This window comes from Pantherophis guttatus, chromosome 17 (assembly GCF_059756535.1).
Source record: "Pantherophis guttatus breed Tessera chromosome 17, ASM5975653v1, whole genome shotgun sequence".
Classification (NCBI taxonomy): domain Eukaryota; kingdom Metazoa; phylum Chordata; class Lepidosauria; order Squamata; family Colubridae; genus Pantherophis; species Pantherophis guttatus.
The window spans coordinates 4,250,001-4,266,559 of record NC_142079.1 but is presented as its reverse complement, the minus strand read 5'-3'; the positions used below and the strand labels follow the sequence as shown (position 1 = coordinate 4,266,559).

The following is a 16,559-nucleotide window of genomic DNA, read 5'->3' as shown; positions in this document are numbered from 1 at the left end:
GAACGTATTTCCAAAAAAAAAAAAAAAAAGGAGGGGTAGGCAGGCCAAATTTTCTTGTTTAAACTCGCAGAATAATTAAGGCTATTTAATTATATATATATATATATATATATATATATATATATATATATATATATATATATATATATATATATAATTAAAATAGTCTTCCAATCCCCTCTTTTTTTTTTTTTTTAAGCTCCCCTTAACCGGCTCCTGTCACAATTAGCATTTTCAAAAATGAAAACATTTTCGTCGGCTTGGAGACTTTGCAACGCTGACGTGGCGAGGGGGTCCCAAGGGCCACCTTGCTTCTCACGTCAGGATGGTGTCGTCGATCTGTTCCACCGAGTCGGCTTGGTTGGCCAGTTTCTTCAGGGATCGCCGGCAGCTCTCGTTCAGCAGCTCCAAGCTGGCAGCGTCAAGGATCTTGGAGACGGACTGAGAGAAAACCGAAGTTCGGAGAAAAATAAAAAGGGGGGGCTTTCATAAAAGCTATAAAAGGTGGCCCTTTCCCACCTCACGGCCCTATTTCCGGGTCCCAATCCACCACCTTGGCCCTTCTCATGATTTCAATTTATTTATTTATATCCCGCTTTTATTATTTTTATAAATAACTCAATAACTCAAGGTTAACTAAGACTGCTTTCTCCTATTTTCCACCCTGAGGTGCGTTGATTGAGAGTGACTGTTTTGGCCCAAAGTCACCCAGCCAGCTTTCATGCATGAGGTAGTACTAGAACTCACCGTCACCTGGTGATTGGCCCAAAATCACTCAGCCCGCTTCTTCCATGCCTAAGGCGGGACTAGAACTCACCATCTCCTGGTGATTGGCCCAAAGTCACCCAGCCCGCTTCCATGCCTAATGCAGGACTAGAACTCACCGTCTCCTGGTGATTGGCCCAAAGTCACCCAGCTAGCTTCCATGCCTAAGGCAGGACTAGAACTCACCGTCACCTGGTTATCGGCCCAAAATAACCGAGCCTGCTTTCATGCCTAAGGCGGGACTAGAACTCACCATCACCTGGTGATTGACCCAAGGTCACCCAGGTAGCTTCCATGACTAAAGCGGGACTAGAACTCACCGTCACCTGGTTATCGGCCCAAAGTCACCCAGCCCGCTTCCATGCTTAATGCAGGACTAGAACTCATCGTCTCCTGGCGATTGGCCCAAAGTCACCCAGCCCGCTTCCATGCTTAATGCAGGTCTAGAACTCACCGTCTCCTGGTTATCGGCCCAAAGTCACCCAGCTGGCTTCCATCCCTAAGGCGGGACTAGAACTCACAGGCTCCTGATTTCTAGCCTGGTGTCACCACTACACCAAACCGGCTCTCTCGATTAAATTCTTCACGTCATGATTCTATTGCGCGCTGTGTTAGCGTTTTATTGAATGAAATATAAACGATCAAACCATCGGCAAGCCTAGTCTACGAGAAGGGACCCAACTGCCATTTTGAACCCATTGAATGGTCTCCCTAGTCCTCCCTCCCAACCCCACACAAGTGACCCCCTTGCACAAAAATTACGTGTGCCGCAGGTTCGTTCTTCCCATCGCTTTCAGCTCCTTACGCTCAAAATCCGGCTCTTCCTTCCTTCCGCCGCCCCCCCTCCTCCTCCCCCCCAAAGGCAGGCCAATACCTGAAGCGTCTCCTCGCCTTCTCGCATCTTCAGGAGGTTGACGATGGCCTGGTCACTGTAAGCCCTCACGCTGGTGTTCTTATCTTTCGTGTTGTCCAGCAGGGCCTTGAGGATGGGCTTGGCCACGGGAGGGTCCAAGGGCGGGAGAGGGGCTTTGTTGGCCCACCAAATCATCTTCTCCGCAATCAATTTGATGTCGCTGGATGGATTCTGAAGACACTGAGACAAGCAAGTGAGGGGGGGGGGAAATAAATCGGGAAGCTTCAGCTTGGCCTCGGGCTGGTTATAGGCACCCACCGTTGTTAGTTTTCGTGAAATAAGTTGGACGCCTCCGAGAAGATATCACAGGTTAAGTCCCTTGTGCCAACCCTGAAGCTGGTCTGACCGAAGCCATCTGTTCTGAGCCATCTAGGCTTCCTTAGAAAGTATACAGCACAGTAAAAGAGCCTTGGTAGTACAGTGGTCTAAAGCACCCTGTTATTAAGACCAGCTGCCTGCAATTACTGCAGGTTCGAATCTCGCCAAGGCTCAAGGTTGACTCAGCCTTCCATCCTTTCTAAGGTAGGTAAATTGAGGACCCAGTTTGTGGGGGCAATAAGCTGACTTTGTATAAATATACAAAAGGATGAAGGCTATTGCTTAGCGCATTGTAAGCCGCCCTGAGTCTCCGGAGAAGGGCGGCATATAAATCAAATTAAAAAAAAAAAAAAAAATTATTGGGGTTTTAAATTTGTTCAGCCAAATTATTTAATTCGTTTTAGTTTATTTAAAATGTTGTATCTATATGTTTTATTTTATGGCTGTTCACCGCCCTGAGTCCTTTGGGAGTAGGGCGGTATACAAATTCAATAAAAATATATAAAAAAAATAAAAAAAATATAAAAAATATAACTGTGATTAGCTTAACAAGTGCAATGATTCACGGAACAACGGTAAGCAAGAAAGGTCGTAAAAATGGGGTGAAACTCCGCTCGGCCACAGAAATTCTGGGCTCAATTCTGGCTGTAAAGTGAGGACTTAACGGTGGGAAATAGGCCGCGGTCCGGCAGTGAGCCGCAGCCCACAGATTGGGGGCCATGACTGTAGATTATTCCAGGGTTCCCATCGCAGGACAATCTGTGCGGAAACGCCTGAAGCGCAGCTGCCACATCGTTCAAGGCAGCCCTTTCGGGTTGCTGGCCAGGATCTGCGGCCTTACCTTGATGAAGAGGTTGGAGAGCTTCGGGGGAAGGTTCCCGCCGTTGGCTTCTATGTGATGCTTCATAAGGAAGCCCATTCCTCGGATGCCGCTGACAGCAATGGGGATCTGCAGCCAGGAAATTAGCAGCAAGCAAAAAGCCATCAGATAAGATGGGAGGGGAAGGGGAAGGGGGAGGAGAGGAGAGGAATAAAAGAGAAGGGAAGGGAAAAGGAAAAGGAAACGGAAAAGGAAAGAAGAGGAAAGGAAAAGAAAAGGAATAAAAGGGAAGGGAAGGGAAGGAAAGGGAAGGGAAGGAAAGGAAAGGAAAGGAAAAGGAATAAAAGGGAAGGGAAGGGAAGGGAAGGGAAGGGAAGGAAAGGAACGGAAAAGGAATAAAAGGGAAGGGAAGGGAAGGGAAGGGAAGGGAAGGGAAGGGAAGGGAAGGGAAGGGAAGGGAAGGGAAGGAAAGGAAAGGAAAGGAAAAGGAATAAAAGGGAAGGAAAAGGAATAAAAGGGAAGGGAAGGGAAGGGAAGGGAAGGGAAGGGAAGGAAAGGAACGGAAAAGGAATAAAAGGGAAGGGAAGGGAAGGGAAGGGAAGGAAAGGAAAGGAAAAGGAATAAAAGGGAAGGGAAGGGAAGGGAAGGGAAGGGAAGGAAAGGAAAGGAACGGAAAAGGAATAAAAGGGAAGGGAAGGGAAGGGAAGGGAAGGGAAGGGAAGGGAAGGGAAGGAAAGGAAAGGAAAGGAAAAGGAATAAAAGGGAAGGAAAAGGAATAAAAGGGAAGGGAAGGGAAGGGGAAGGGGAAACAAGAACAGTTGCAGGAACTGGGTGTGTCTAGTTTAATGAAAAGGAGGACTAGGGGAGACATGATAGCAGTCTTCCGATATCTCAGGGGCTGCCCCAAAGAAGAGGGAGTCAAGCTATTCTCCAAAGCAGCTTCTGAAGGCAGGACAAGAAGCAACGGATGGAAACTCATCAAGGAGAGAAGCAACTTAGAACTAAGGAGGAATTTCCTGACATGAGATTTCGGAGAGAATGACCAAATACCCATCAGTACCAACATTGGAAGTTTTTAAGAAGAGGTTGGACAACCATTTGTCTGAAGGGGTGTAGGGTTTCCTGCCTAAGCAGGGGGTTGGACTAGAAGACCTCCGAGGTCCCTTCCACCTCTATACAATAACAGATGGAGATACTTACCCGGTCAGCAACCGTGTTGCTGAAGATCATCTCGTGGACGGTGTTCGAATACTTGGGGGCACAGAGTCTGCTGGCCGCCGTGTTCACGGCAACCGAGAGGGCCAGGCTGCGTCCGTGCCTCACCATCCAGTCAATGCCGGACACATCCGCTGTGGAACAAGAGGAGGAGGGTCCTTGAGCCCAGCACCAATATCATCGTGCCAAGAAAAAACCGACCACTTATTTACATCTTTTATAGTCAAGTGTCCAAAACTGAGGAAATGAACTTTTTTATTTTATTTTTTATTTATAGGTTGTCCTTGACTTACAATTACTCAGTTAGCGACTGTTCAAAATTACAATTGCACTGAAAAAAGGGACTTAAGGAGTGTGGCAGCATTCCCAGAGTTTCATGAGTGCGGAGAAGAGCAACCAAGATGATTAGGGGACTGGAGGCTCAAACATACGAAGAGCGGTTGCTGGAATTGGGTAGGTCTAGTTCAGGGGTCAGCAACCTGCGGCTCTGGAGCCGTATGTGGCTCTTTCATCCCTCTGCTGCGGCTCCCTGTCACTCAAAATGTGTTACAACCGCCAATGTGCGACACTCGCCAGCACACGGTTTATTGAGCTTTTCAACCCGTATTAGGCCAACCATGGATAAATGCAAGAAAAGAAGTTTCAGAAGAAAACAGAATGTTTAATTCGTTAGTTTGTGGCCGCTCAAGAAACAGTCAGGCACGGGAAGGGTTTTGTGGCTCCCGGTGTTTTCTTTTCTGCGGGAAACGGGTCCAAATGGCTCTTTGAGTGTTTAAGGTTGCAGATCCCTGGTAGTTTAATGAAAAGAAGGCCTAGGGGAGACATGGTAGCACTTGGTGTTAGGGATGACATGATAGCAGTGTTCCGATATCTCAGGGGCTGCCCCAAAGAAGAGGGAGTCAAGCTGTTCTCCAAAGCACCTGAAGGCAGGAGAAGAAGCAATGGGTGGAAACTAATCCAGGAGAGAAGCAACCTAGAACTAAGGAGAAAATTCCTGACTGTTAGAACAATTAATCGGTGGAACAACTTGCCACTAGAAGTTGTGGATGCTCCAACACTGGAGGTTTTTAAGAAGAGGTTGGATAACCATTTGTCTGAAGGGGTGTAGGGTTCCCTGCCTAAGCAGGGGGTTGGACTAGAAGACCTCCAAGGGCCCTTCCAACTCTGTTACTCTATTATTCTGTTATGATCAAAATTCGGGAAGCAGTATGCATTTACGATGGTTTGTACTGTCCCAGGGTCACCCATTGTGACCCTCCCAGCTAGTTTCTAACCAGCAAAGTCAATGAGGGAAGCCAGATCCGCTTAACGACTTCCTGATTCACTTAACAACCACGCTGCTCAGCAACAGAAATTTTGGCCCCCATTTGTGGTTGTTGAGGACCACCTATAGTGACAGAAAAATCACGTTCCTTCCATCCTTTCCTGGGAAGTTTCCCGCAAAGCCCACCTAAGAGATGATTCTGGAGGATTCCGCTGAGCTCCTCGTCCGTCAAAAAGGCACACATTTCGGCCAAGCAACCTGCTGAGGTCATGCGAGTCGCATCCTGGCAAAGGGGGAAAAAAAACAACAACAACCCACAATGTTTCCATTCGCAACGAAGGTTACCTGCCAGAAACATTTGCACATCCGATTTCTTTCCAATAGAAATTTGATACGAATATAAAATAGACCTTTTCAAGCAATAGTTAGGACAATTGCTACCACCCTGCCTTCCGTTTGAGGACCTGCAAACTGCACAAACCATAAAGAGAGCTGAGAAAATATCACACTTGGCCAATAAAGAATTCTACTCTATTCTATTTCTGTGACCCGTAGGGGCCCCCCACCCCCGTTTGTTCAAACTGCTTGTGAACTTGCAAAGCTTTCAAGTTGCCATGAGCAGGAGGGAGGGAAGAACTGATAGAGCTGATTGATTTCCCTAACTGAAGTGCATTCCATACATTCTTCCTGACTGCAATCAGTAGGAGAGTGTTGGGTTTCACAGCCAGCCAAAGTGGTTAATTGGAGAATGTGATTTACGACATGGCCAGGGAGGAGGGGAGAGACAGGGTCATAGGGGAACGTAAATCTACGTGGGATTAGTTCTAACTGCATCCGAATATTGCCGAAATGGTGCTCCTAATAAATGACTTTATTCTTTTGAAGTTTGGCTCGTGGCTCATTAATTAATTAGGGCATTTTTCGTAAACGTCACACTGCTTATCTCCCCACTTCGAAGTCGGTTAATTCCTTCCCTACCGCTTATATACATTACCAGTTTGAAAAGAGCTGTTAATATGATTTTTTAAAAAAAACAACACCACCAAACTTTTCGAGCGGTGTTTCTCAAACTTGGCAACTTTTAAGAGGTGCGGACTGCCAACTTCCAGAATTCCCTCGCCAGCCGTGAACTGCTCAACACAAACTGGGGAGTATTGCAATCCCCACGTTCCCAGCAAGCGATACCTCTTCGTGGCCCAGCATGCTGAGGAGCATGGTGGTTATGCTCTTCCGAACAGCGGCGTCCACTTTGGCTCCTGCCCCCTGAGTGACGAACCGCAAGGCTTGAAGCATGGTGTCCCTGGAAGGTCCCAAGGAGGAGAGAGAAAACAGGAAGTCAGCAGGAGTTAAAAACCAGGGACCAAACGACAGAAGCGCCTCTTGCATGTTCTGTATTTATGACCCAGTGTGGTGGCCTGTCAGCGGCCTGTACCGATTGTAGCTGATTCTGACAGCGAGGAGGCTGGTGTGGTGCTGCGCCAGCAGCCTGTACAGCTGGCGCCCGAGTCGGACAGTGAGGAGGCTGGAAAAGATGCGGTGCCAGAGGCAGGGATTCAGCCAGGGCCTTCAGAACCTCCAGAAGCTCCTTTAAGTGAAGAGGAAGAAGAGGAGGAGCCTCTTCTCGATGTACGGGCACGCAGAGCTCCCAAAAGGCAGGAGTGGCTCCTCAGGAGGAGGTCTCCTCGAGAGTAAGGCTTGGGGCTAATTGGCCACTCCCCTAGCCTATTTAAGGAGGAACGCCGACTGAAGCAATTTGTAGGGAACAACTTTAGTTCATTCTCCTTCGCGTCTGGATTCTCTGCAAATTGCTTCTGGGCTTTCTGCCAACCTTAGTAAGATTGTGATTACTTTATCTTTGGTTTCTTATAGGCTGTTAAGAAAGTTTCGTAACAGCCTTTGTTTGGAAAAGACTGAGTTATTTTGCTAAATTTAAGTTTTGTACAGACTTTGTGTGTGCTGCGTTCTTTGGGGTCCGTAGCTGGGGCAGGAAACCCAGGCGTCCCTGGATCACCATTTAAATCGCCATTTGCAATCTTCCGAGAGGCAAAGTCTGTGAGGGAAGCAGGATTTGCTTAACACCTACATGATTCTTTGAATCAGAATACAGCTGGAAGGGACCTTGGAGATTTTATAGTCTATCCACCTGCTCAAGCAGGAGACCCTATGGCTGGGCAGGGGGTTGGACTAGAAGACCTCCAAGGTCCCTTCCAACTCTGTTATTCTCCAAAGCCACTGAAGGCAGGACAAGAAGCAACGGGTGGAAACTAATCAAGGAGAGAAACAACCTAGAACTAAGGAGAAATTTCCTAACAGTGAGGACAATTAATCCGTGGAACAACTTGCCTCCAGAAGTTGCGAATGCTCCAACACTGGAAGTTTTTAAGAAGAGATTGGACAGCCAATTGTCCAGAACGATATAGGGATCTCCTGCTTGGAGTAGAAGACCTCCAACTCTTACTCTATTCTATTCTTTAAAAATGTGCTTTCCAGAACGATACACAGAGAGATGAAAAAGGAGAGGAAGCATCAGCCCCTCCCGAGTCAGCTCAGTCACTTGCCTGATGCCAGAGTCCTCGCTGGTACGAATGCCGTTCAAGAGTTCGGTAAAGAGCGGATCCACCTTGGCGTGGATCGCAATCAACTTCCCCAGAGCCTCGGCGGCTTTTAAACGGACCACCCGGTTCGGATCTTGCAATGCTTTGGTGAAGGTGGTTTGAAGCTGAGGCAGGAACGGCTTCAGGGCAAGGCCCACCTGTCAGGGTGACATGTTACACACAGCCGTTACCCACACATCGATGTAAGGACAGGCAGCTCTTGGCTTACAACTGTTCGTTTAGTACTGTTTGAAGTTAGAACGGCGCTGAAAAAAAAGACTTATCGTATTTTTCGGAGTATAAGACGCACCTTAGTTTTTGGGGAGGAAAATAAGGGGGGGAAAAAATTCTGCCTCTGCCTACCAGCATCCATCGGTATTCATCTGGCTACTAGCGTCCTGTCAGTGTGTGAGAGAGTTGAGGGCTGTTTGGAAACTGAAACAGTATTTGCTGTGTGAGCAGCAAGGAAGGAGACAGCAAGGAGCCTGGGTGTGGCTTAGGTCAACTGTTCTAAAGCTGCATGTTGTGCTGATCTCTGAAACTAAAACTGAAACTCCTCTCCTCTGCTTGTGTTTTGCTTGGGTTGGAAAACCTGCTTTTGGTATTGTATATTTACTTTATATTATATATAAAGAGAAGTTATTGAATCCTGCTGAATCAGTTACTTGTGCGCGCTTTCTGGATGGGGTTGCTGCTGCAGACTCTGACACATCCTTGCAGCAAATAGCAAACAGCCAGGTCAGCTTCAGCACATGATTGCAGCCTGATTCAGCACGAGCAGCTGATTGGCGGGTGGATCGGCCTCCTGGAATACCCCCAATCAGCTGTTCCAGGCTGCAGGGATTGCCACAGACCATCGCCTCCTCTGTGCCTTGTGTTTTTGGCTACATTCGGAGTATAAGATGCACCAAATTTTCATCCTCTTTTAGGGGGGGGAAATGCATCTTATACTCCGAAAAATACGTTAAGTCCATTTCTCACAGTTACGACCGCTGCAGCATCCCCCTGATTCATGTAATGAAAATTTGGCCGCTTGGCAACTGACTCGTATTTATGATGATTCTAGTCAAGGGGGAAAGCCCGATTTGCTTAACAACTGTGTTATTAATTTAACAACTTCAGGGGTTGCCTTAACAACTGTGGCACAAAAGGCTGTAGAATGGGTCAAAATTTACTTAACAAATATTTCACTTAGCCACTAAAGTTTTCGGCTCAGTTGTGGTTTTAAGTGGAGGGCTATGCCAAGCCAACAACTGTGTTATTAACTGACTTAACAATCATGTAAGCGATTCGCTTAACAACTAAGGCAAAGAAGGGTCGTAAAAGGGGCCGAGTTCATTTAACGACGGTCTCATTTAGCAACGGAAATGTTGGGCTTTGTTATGATCGGAAGTCAAGGACTACATGTATTGCAAAGAACTTTAAACCTCTTGGGATCGCACACACACACACAAAAAGATCACCAATATTGCTTCAAAAGCAGGGGTGTGCAACTTTTAAGCCCTGTGGACTTCCAGAATTCCTCATTTTGCAACCTTTCTTGCCAGATTTTAACGTCCGCGCTATCAGGCTCTTTCGGGATTTTGTTCCCAGCGTTTCCTCGCTTACCTTGGCTAAGAGAAGACTCAAGGTTTCCAACAAAGCCACCTTGACGTTCCAGCTGAACCGGTCTCCCAGGATCCGAATCAGGGGCCCGGTAATGCTGACGACGGATGGTTTCAGAGCTTCGGCGGAGGTCAGCTTAATGACCAAGCCCAAAGCTTTGGCCGCCTCTTCCTTCTGGTCCGAGTTGCCGGTCAGGACCCCTTCCCGTAGCATAGGTAGGATGGAGGTCACGCCCTGGATGGAAAGAGACAAGGCAGACATGTGGTTAGATATCTGCTAAAGAAATAATTCCCTCAACACTGTCAAACTATTCACTAAGTCTGCGTTACTATTACTATTAATCTTCTCATCGTTCCTATCGCCCATCTCCTCCCACTTATGAGTGCACGACTGTAACCTTGTTGCTTGTATCCTTACGATTTATATTGACTGTTCCTAATATGATTTGATTGCTTATTTGTACTCTATGACTATCATTAAGTGTTGTACCTTATGATTCTTGATGAACGTATTTTTTCTTTTATGCACACTGAGAGCCTATGCACCAAAGACAAATTCCTTGTGTGTCCAATCACACTTGGCCAATAAAGAATTCTATTCTATTCTATTCCTATTCCTATTCCATTCTATTGTATTCGAGACACAGGTTGCATCCAAGGCAGCATCTCTTCCTATTCAACTGCAAATTTAATTACGAGGATGCTTTTCATCTTTGAAAACACCTTGTTTCCTTTATCCAAGACAACGTTTAGAACTGAAGGAGCTCCTTGGATGAGAAGCGAAACGTTTTCAAGGGGGGGGGGGAACCTCCAAGAAAGTCCAGTTGCCTTTTGCCTTAGACTTAGAATAACTTTACTGTCACTTTGACTGTGACACTCATCGGCGTATGTTAAAATGAAATTTTGTTGTGTACAGCTTTCAAAGGGTCACCACCTCCAGTATACACTACATAACTATGACAGGATAAATGAATAAATAAGAATTAAGAATAGAATAGAATAGAATAGAATAGAATAGAATAGAATAGAATAGAATAGAATGGGATGGGATGGGATGGGATGGGATGGGATGGGATGGGATGGGATGGGATGGGATGGGATGGGATAGGAGGAGGAGGGAGGAAGAAGGAAGGAGAATAGAATAGAATAGAATAGAATAGAATAGAATAGAATAGAATAGAATAGAATAGAATAGAATAGAATGAGAAGGGGGGAGGAGGAGGAGATGGGAAGAAGGAAAGAGAATAGAATAGAATAAAGAATATAATAGAATGGGATGGGATGGGATGGGATGGGATGGGATAGGATAGGAGGAGGAGGGGGAAGAAGGAAGGAGAATAGAATAGAATAGAATAGAATAGAATAGAATAGAATAGAATAGAATAGAATAGAATATAGAAAATGAATAGAATAGAATAGAATAGAATAGAATAGAATAGAATAGAATGAGAAGGGGGGAGGAGAAGGGAAGAAGGAAGGAGAATAGAATAGAATAAAGAATATAATAGAATGGGATGGGATGGGATGGGATGGGATAGGATAGGAGGAGGAGGGGGAAGAAGGAAGGAGAATAGAATAGAATAGAATAGAATAGAATAGAATAGAATAGAATAGAATAGAATAGAATAGAATAGAATAGAATAGAATAGAATAGAATAGAATAGAATACCCTGTTCCCCCCAAAATAAAACAGCCCCTGATAATAAGTCCAATCGGGCTTTTGAGCGCTTATTCCAGGGTTCAAAAAAATATAAGACAGGGTCTTATTTTCGGGGAAACACGGTAATAACTATTATTATCACTTTCAGTGTACACTAATCGGCATACATTAAAATGAAATTCCGTTGCATTCAGCTCTCAAAGAGCATTTACCCCCTCCAATATACACTGCATCAACATGACCAATAAATAAATAAAATAATGATGCATGCACCCACATACCCACATAGATTACATGACACAGAGAAACGACCCACGCTTTAGAAAAGCATCTTTAAGAGGAGAAGGTCCCTTCAGGTGATGAGCCCCAAAGCCTTCACGCTATAGTCATCCAACAGGGTGACCATCCCCACAATAATAAGTCATTCGAGTTCAGAGCCTCGCCTGCCCCCTGCTGTTACCTTCTTGGGAATGCAGAATCCAGGAACGTGTTCTCCGGCAGCATCGTTGCCAACGATACGGATATCCCTGTGGAGGTCATCTATGAGGGCCAGCTGGCTGCCCGCGTCTAATTTCTAGGAAAGGAACCAGAATTCCATCGCATGAGGAAGCATCCATCAATGGCAGAATAAGAGAGTTGGAAGGGACCTTGGAGGTCTTCTAGTCCAACCCCCTGCTTAGGCAGGAAACCCTACGCCACTTCAGACAAATGGTTATCCAACATCTTCTTAAAAACTCCCAGTGTTGGAGCATTTACAACTTCTGGAGGCAAGTAGTTCCACTGGTTAATTGTGGAATGAATCAGGAAATTCCTACTTAGTTCTAGGTTTCTTGATTCGTTTCCACCCATTGCTTCTTGTCCTGCCCTCAGGTGCTTTGGAGAAGAGCTTGACTCCCCTCTTCTTTGGGGCAGCCCCTGAGATATTGGAAGACTGCTATCATGTCATCCCTAACACCAAGTGCTCTTCCTCTTCCTTGCAAACCCCACACCCCCACTTCCCATTAGTACTGATGACGTTATTCACTGTGGTAATGAGAAGTCTACAAAAAGCAACCAAGCTCAGAGAGCACCAAGGACTTCAGTGCTCTTCCTCTTCCTCCTTGCAAACCACATGTCAGCATCCCAGCACTGACATATAAATAAAGGGAGGAGAAGCCTGAACTTTTGCCTGCTAAATCCCTTTGAAGATTCGGTCTCCTCGGAGATGGGGAGTGGGGAGACATTCCTGTGATCTGACGAAGAAGGAATCAGGAAAGTGACTTGGAAGACAGCCAATGAGAAGCAGAGAACTGGGGATCGGAAAGGGAGGGATTGGGGGGCAAAGGTCAGTACTGACCGCGAAAAGAGTCAGGATCAGATTGCTGTGCTCGAATAAAGAGAAAATTTCCTTAAAAATTGGCAGTTTGGAAATTCATTTATTTTGAGATAGCATCGAAACCTGACACCACACTCCCCACTAGCACTGATGATGTTACCCAATTTGGTAATGAGACGTCTACAAGATAGCAACCAGGATCAGAGAGGACCGAGGACCCCTTAGCTCAACCCCGAGCTCCCAAGATTCTCTTCTACCCGTTTCAATATTGTCCGTTGCCCCAACGCTTGGCTCCTCCTTTCTTCTCCCAAGACCGCTTCCAATGCTTACCTTGCTGATGGCGTTGAGGGCATCCCAGCTTTCGTTCAGGACCACGGCATTGGTGTCATTAAAGAGGCGGATCAGGCCCGAGACCAGGTTGCGCAGATGGGCTGTGTAGTCAGCTTTGGTCTTGGAACAGTAGATGTTGAGGATGACGGCCGCGGCTTGACGCCTCCCGACGTCGGCGCTGCGAGTCGTGTCCAAGAGATCCTCAATGATGATCCTCTGCCCGGCTTCGTCCTCGACCGACAGAATTACAGCCTGGCAGTTCAGCATCTCCTGTGATAATGAATAGAATGGAATGGAATGGAATGGAATGGAATGGAATGGAATAGAATAGAATAGAATAGAATAGAATAACAGAGTTGGAAGGGACCTTGGAGGTCTTCTAGTCCAACCCCCTGCTTAGCCAGGAAACCCTACTCCACTTCAGACAAATGGTTATCCAACATCTTCTTCAAAACTTCCAGTGATGGAGCATTCACAACTTCTGGAGGCAAGGAGTTCCACTGATTAATTGTTCTCACTGTCAAGAAATTTCTCCTTAGTTCTAAATTGCTTCTCTCCTTGATTAGTTTCCACCCGTTGCTTCTTGTCCTGCCTTCAGGTGCTTTGGAGAATAGCTTGACTCCCTCTTCTTTGGGGCAGCCCCTGAGATATTGGAAGTCTGCTATCATGTCTCCCCTGGTCCTCCCTTTTCATCAGACTAGACATACCCAATTCCAGCAACTGTTTTAGCCTCCCCTAATCCTCTTTCTTGCTCTTCTCTGCACTCTTTCTAGAGTCTCCACATCTTTCTTACATCGTGGCGACCAAAACTGGATGCCATATTCCAAGTGGGGCCTTATTACCAAGGCCTTATAAAATGGTATTAACACTTCACGTGATCTCAATTCTATCCCTCTGTTGATGCAGCCTAGAACTGTGTTGGCTTTTTTGGCAGCTGCTGCACACGGCTGGCTCCTATTTAAATGGTTGCCCACTAGGACTCCCAAGATCCCTCTCGCAGTTACTGCTACTGAGCGAGGTACCACCTACACGGTACTTTCCAAATGGTTGGAAAGAGGTTTCCAACCATTCGTGGTTTGTGTCAGAAACGTCTCCGAGACTTTTCCCACTTTTATCATTTAGTCCTCGACTTACAACGGTTCATTGAGTGCACGTTCGGCGTTACAACAGTGATGCAAAAAAAAAAGAGATTTCAGACCGTTTTTCACACTTATGGCCGTGGCAGCCTCCCCGTGGCCGCGTGATCCAAATTCAGATGCTTGAAAACTGACTCAGATTTATGACGGTTGCGGTGATCTCGTTTTTACGACCTTCGGACAAAGTCCACGGGGAAGCTGGATTCGTTTCGCAACCGTGTTGCTGAAATTAAGAGCTGCGGTGGTTCATTTAACAACCGCGGCAAGGAAGGTCGTAAAATGGGGCCAAGCTCGCGCAACGAATGCTTCACTTAGCTACGGAAATTTTGGGCTCCCTTGGGGTCGTAAGCCAAGGACTACCTGTACTTTTGGCTCTGGTATGAGCAGCTTGAAATCAAGTTCATGTGGAAAGAAACTTGCCTGCTGCTCATCACTTGTGCCGAGCTTCTCCTTGAGGGCGGACATCATGGCGGGCAGAATGACGCCCAAGTGCCGGGTGAGAGCATCGCCAGCAACTGAGGACAGGAAGGCCAAGACTCTGGTATTGACGGGAGGGGAAATAAGCTAAGGGGAACGAGAAGAGAGATTTGTATTTAATATTAAAGGAAGAAAACCAGTATGACCATTTCTTTTTTTATCTATCTATCATCTATCTATCATCTATCAAATCTATCAATCCATCTATCAATCCATCTATCAATCCAATTATCTCTATCAATCTAATCTATCTAATCAATCTATCAATCTCTCTCTCTATCAATCATCTATCATCTATCTATCTACCTACTATATCTGTCATTTATCTGTCATCTATCTATTATCTATCTACTTATTGATCAATCATCTACCCATCTATATCTATCTATCCATCTATCATCTATCAATCTAATCTCTATCTAATCTATCAATCCATCTATCAAATTTATCTATCTCTATCAATCAATCCATCTATCAATCTATATCTATCCATCTATCCATCTAATTATCTATCTCTATCTATCAATCTAATCTATCTAATCAATCTATCACTCTCTATCATCTATCTATCTACTGTATCTATCATCTATCTGTCATATATCTATTATCTATCATCTATCTATTGATCAATTATCTATCCATCTATCATCTATCTATTCTCTATCTATCTAATCTATCCATCTATCAATCTAATTATCTATCTCTATCTATCAATCCATCTATCATCTATCAATCTATCTATCTATCTATCTAATCGATCTATCAATCTTATCTATCTATCTATCTATCTATCTATCTATCTATCTATCTATCTAATCAATCTATCAATCCTATCTATCTATCTATCTATCTATCTATCTATCTATCTATCTATCTATCTAATTTCTATCCATCCATCTGTTAGATTTAGACATGGAAGAAGCAGAAGAGGACGTGAGCATCTTTCCGAACTGAAAGAAGAGATCCAAACGTACCTTTGGCACCAAGTAAGGCAACACAACTCGACTCTTCACAGCCATAACCTGCTTGAGACCATCCAGGGCGAACTCTGACGTTTCTTCACATTCCTAGAAGAAGAGAAGAGCAGGAAGAGAAAGAGTTAATTACTCTCTAAAGCGCCTGAAGGCAGGACAAGGAGTAACGGATGGAAACTCAAAGTAGAGATCCAATCTAGAACTAAAGGAGAAATTTCCTGACGGTGAGAACAATTCATCAGGGGAAGGAAGTTGTGGATGCTCCATCACTGCATCTTTTCAAGAAAAAAAAAATATTGGAAAGCCAATTTGATTGAAATGGTATGTAGGGCGTATTGCTTGAGCAAGGGGTTGGATGAGAAGACCTCCAAGGTTCCTTCCAACTCTACTATTCTCTATTCCATGAAGCCCCAAGCTCACCAGATATTGCTGGGGTCCCGATTCAATCCCACCAGCTCGGAGAGAAGAGCTGGACCGTAAAAGACAGCAGGTCCCTTAACCCAATCAATGGCCAACATCTTGTCTAACAGACGCCCCTTCAAGCCAATCACCCAACAGGCAGAGGTTCATTGTGCCATGTTTCCATTCAACCCGGGACGTTGAGAGAGAGAGAGACGCCGTGGGATGTGGCCAGATGTCACCATTCCTACCAGCTGCTTTAGCAGGAAAGGGAGGATGTCTTCGAGGGCCTGGAATCCAATGGTGGAGTGCAGCTGTTCGAATGTCTTGGCGGCCGCTTCTCGCACCTCTTCCAGAGGGTCGCACAGGGCCTTCCTGACGGTGGGAACGAGAGAGTCGGAAAAGCACAGCACCTGGAACGAGAAGCAGGAAATGCCGTCAGAGCAGCTGCAGAAGAAGAGCTCGCAAGAATAAACGGGGCGGGGCAGAGACGGTCTTAAACTCCTTCGCTTAAAACGAACAGAATATTCAGAAGGACGTCTTCCCACAATAAACCGCAGGCATGCTCTTTGAATTGGTTCCAGGAGGCACGAGGAGGACCCAAACACGATGAGGACCAAACACATTTTCCCCGTAAGGAATAATATAGGAAGGGAGGGAGGAGAATTGAGAGAGGGAGGGAGAGAGGGAAGGAAGGAAGGAAGGAAGGAAGAGAACAGGAGGAAGGAAGAAAAAAGGGAAGGAAGGAAGGAAGGAAGGAAGGAAGGAAGGAAGG

General features: G+C 45.7%; 1 protein-coding gene across 1 annotated transcript in view; it reads right to left on the bottom strand.

The window, feature by feature from the left end:
- Positions 1-174: 174 nt before the first annotated feature.
- The window catches only part of GCN1 (GCN1 activator of EIF2AK4), a 71,874-nt gene continuing 55,489 nt past the window's right edge, over positions 175-16,559 (bottom strand). Inside the window, exons 46-58 of the mRNA XM_087880511.1 lie at positions 16,036-16,197; positions 15,386-15,478; positions 14,355-14,498; positions 12,799-13,068; positions 11,614-11,727; positions 9,498-9,728; positions 7,854-8,047; positions 6,481-6,595; positions 5,482-5,578; positions 4,017-4,165; positions 2,838-2,945; positions 1,640-1,858; positions 175-441 (exon numbers count right to left, since the gene is read on the bottom strand). Coding sequence (XP_087736637.1) covers positions 316-441; positions 1,640-1,858; positions 2,838-2,945; positions 4,017-4,165; positions 5,482-5,578; positions 6,481-6,595; positions 7,854-8,047; positions 9,498-9,728; positions 11,614-11,727; positions 12,799-13,068; positions 14,355-14,498; positions 15,386-15,478; positions 16,036-16,197 — 2,022 coding nt within the window. The 3' untranslated portion in view covers positions 175-315. The remainder of the gene's footprint in view (positions 442-1,639; positions 1,859-2,837; positions 2,946-4,016; positions 4,166-5,481; positions 5,579-6,480; positions 6,596-7,853; positions 8,048-9,497; positions 9,729-11,613; positions 11,728-12,798; positions 13,069-14,354; positions 14,499-15,385; positions 15,479-16,035; positions 16,198-16,559) is intronic.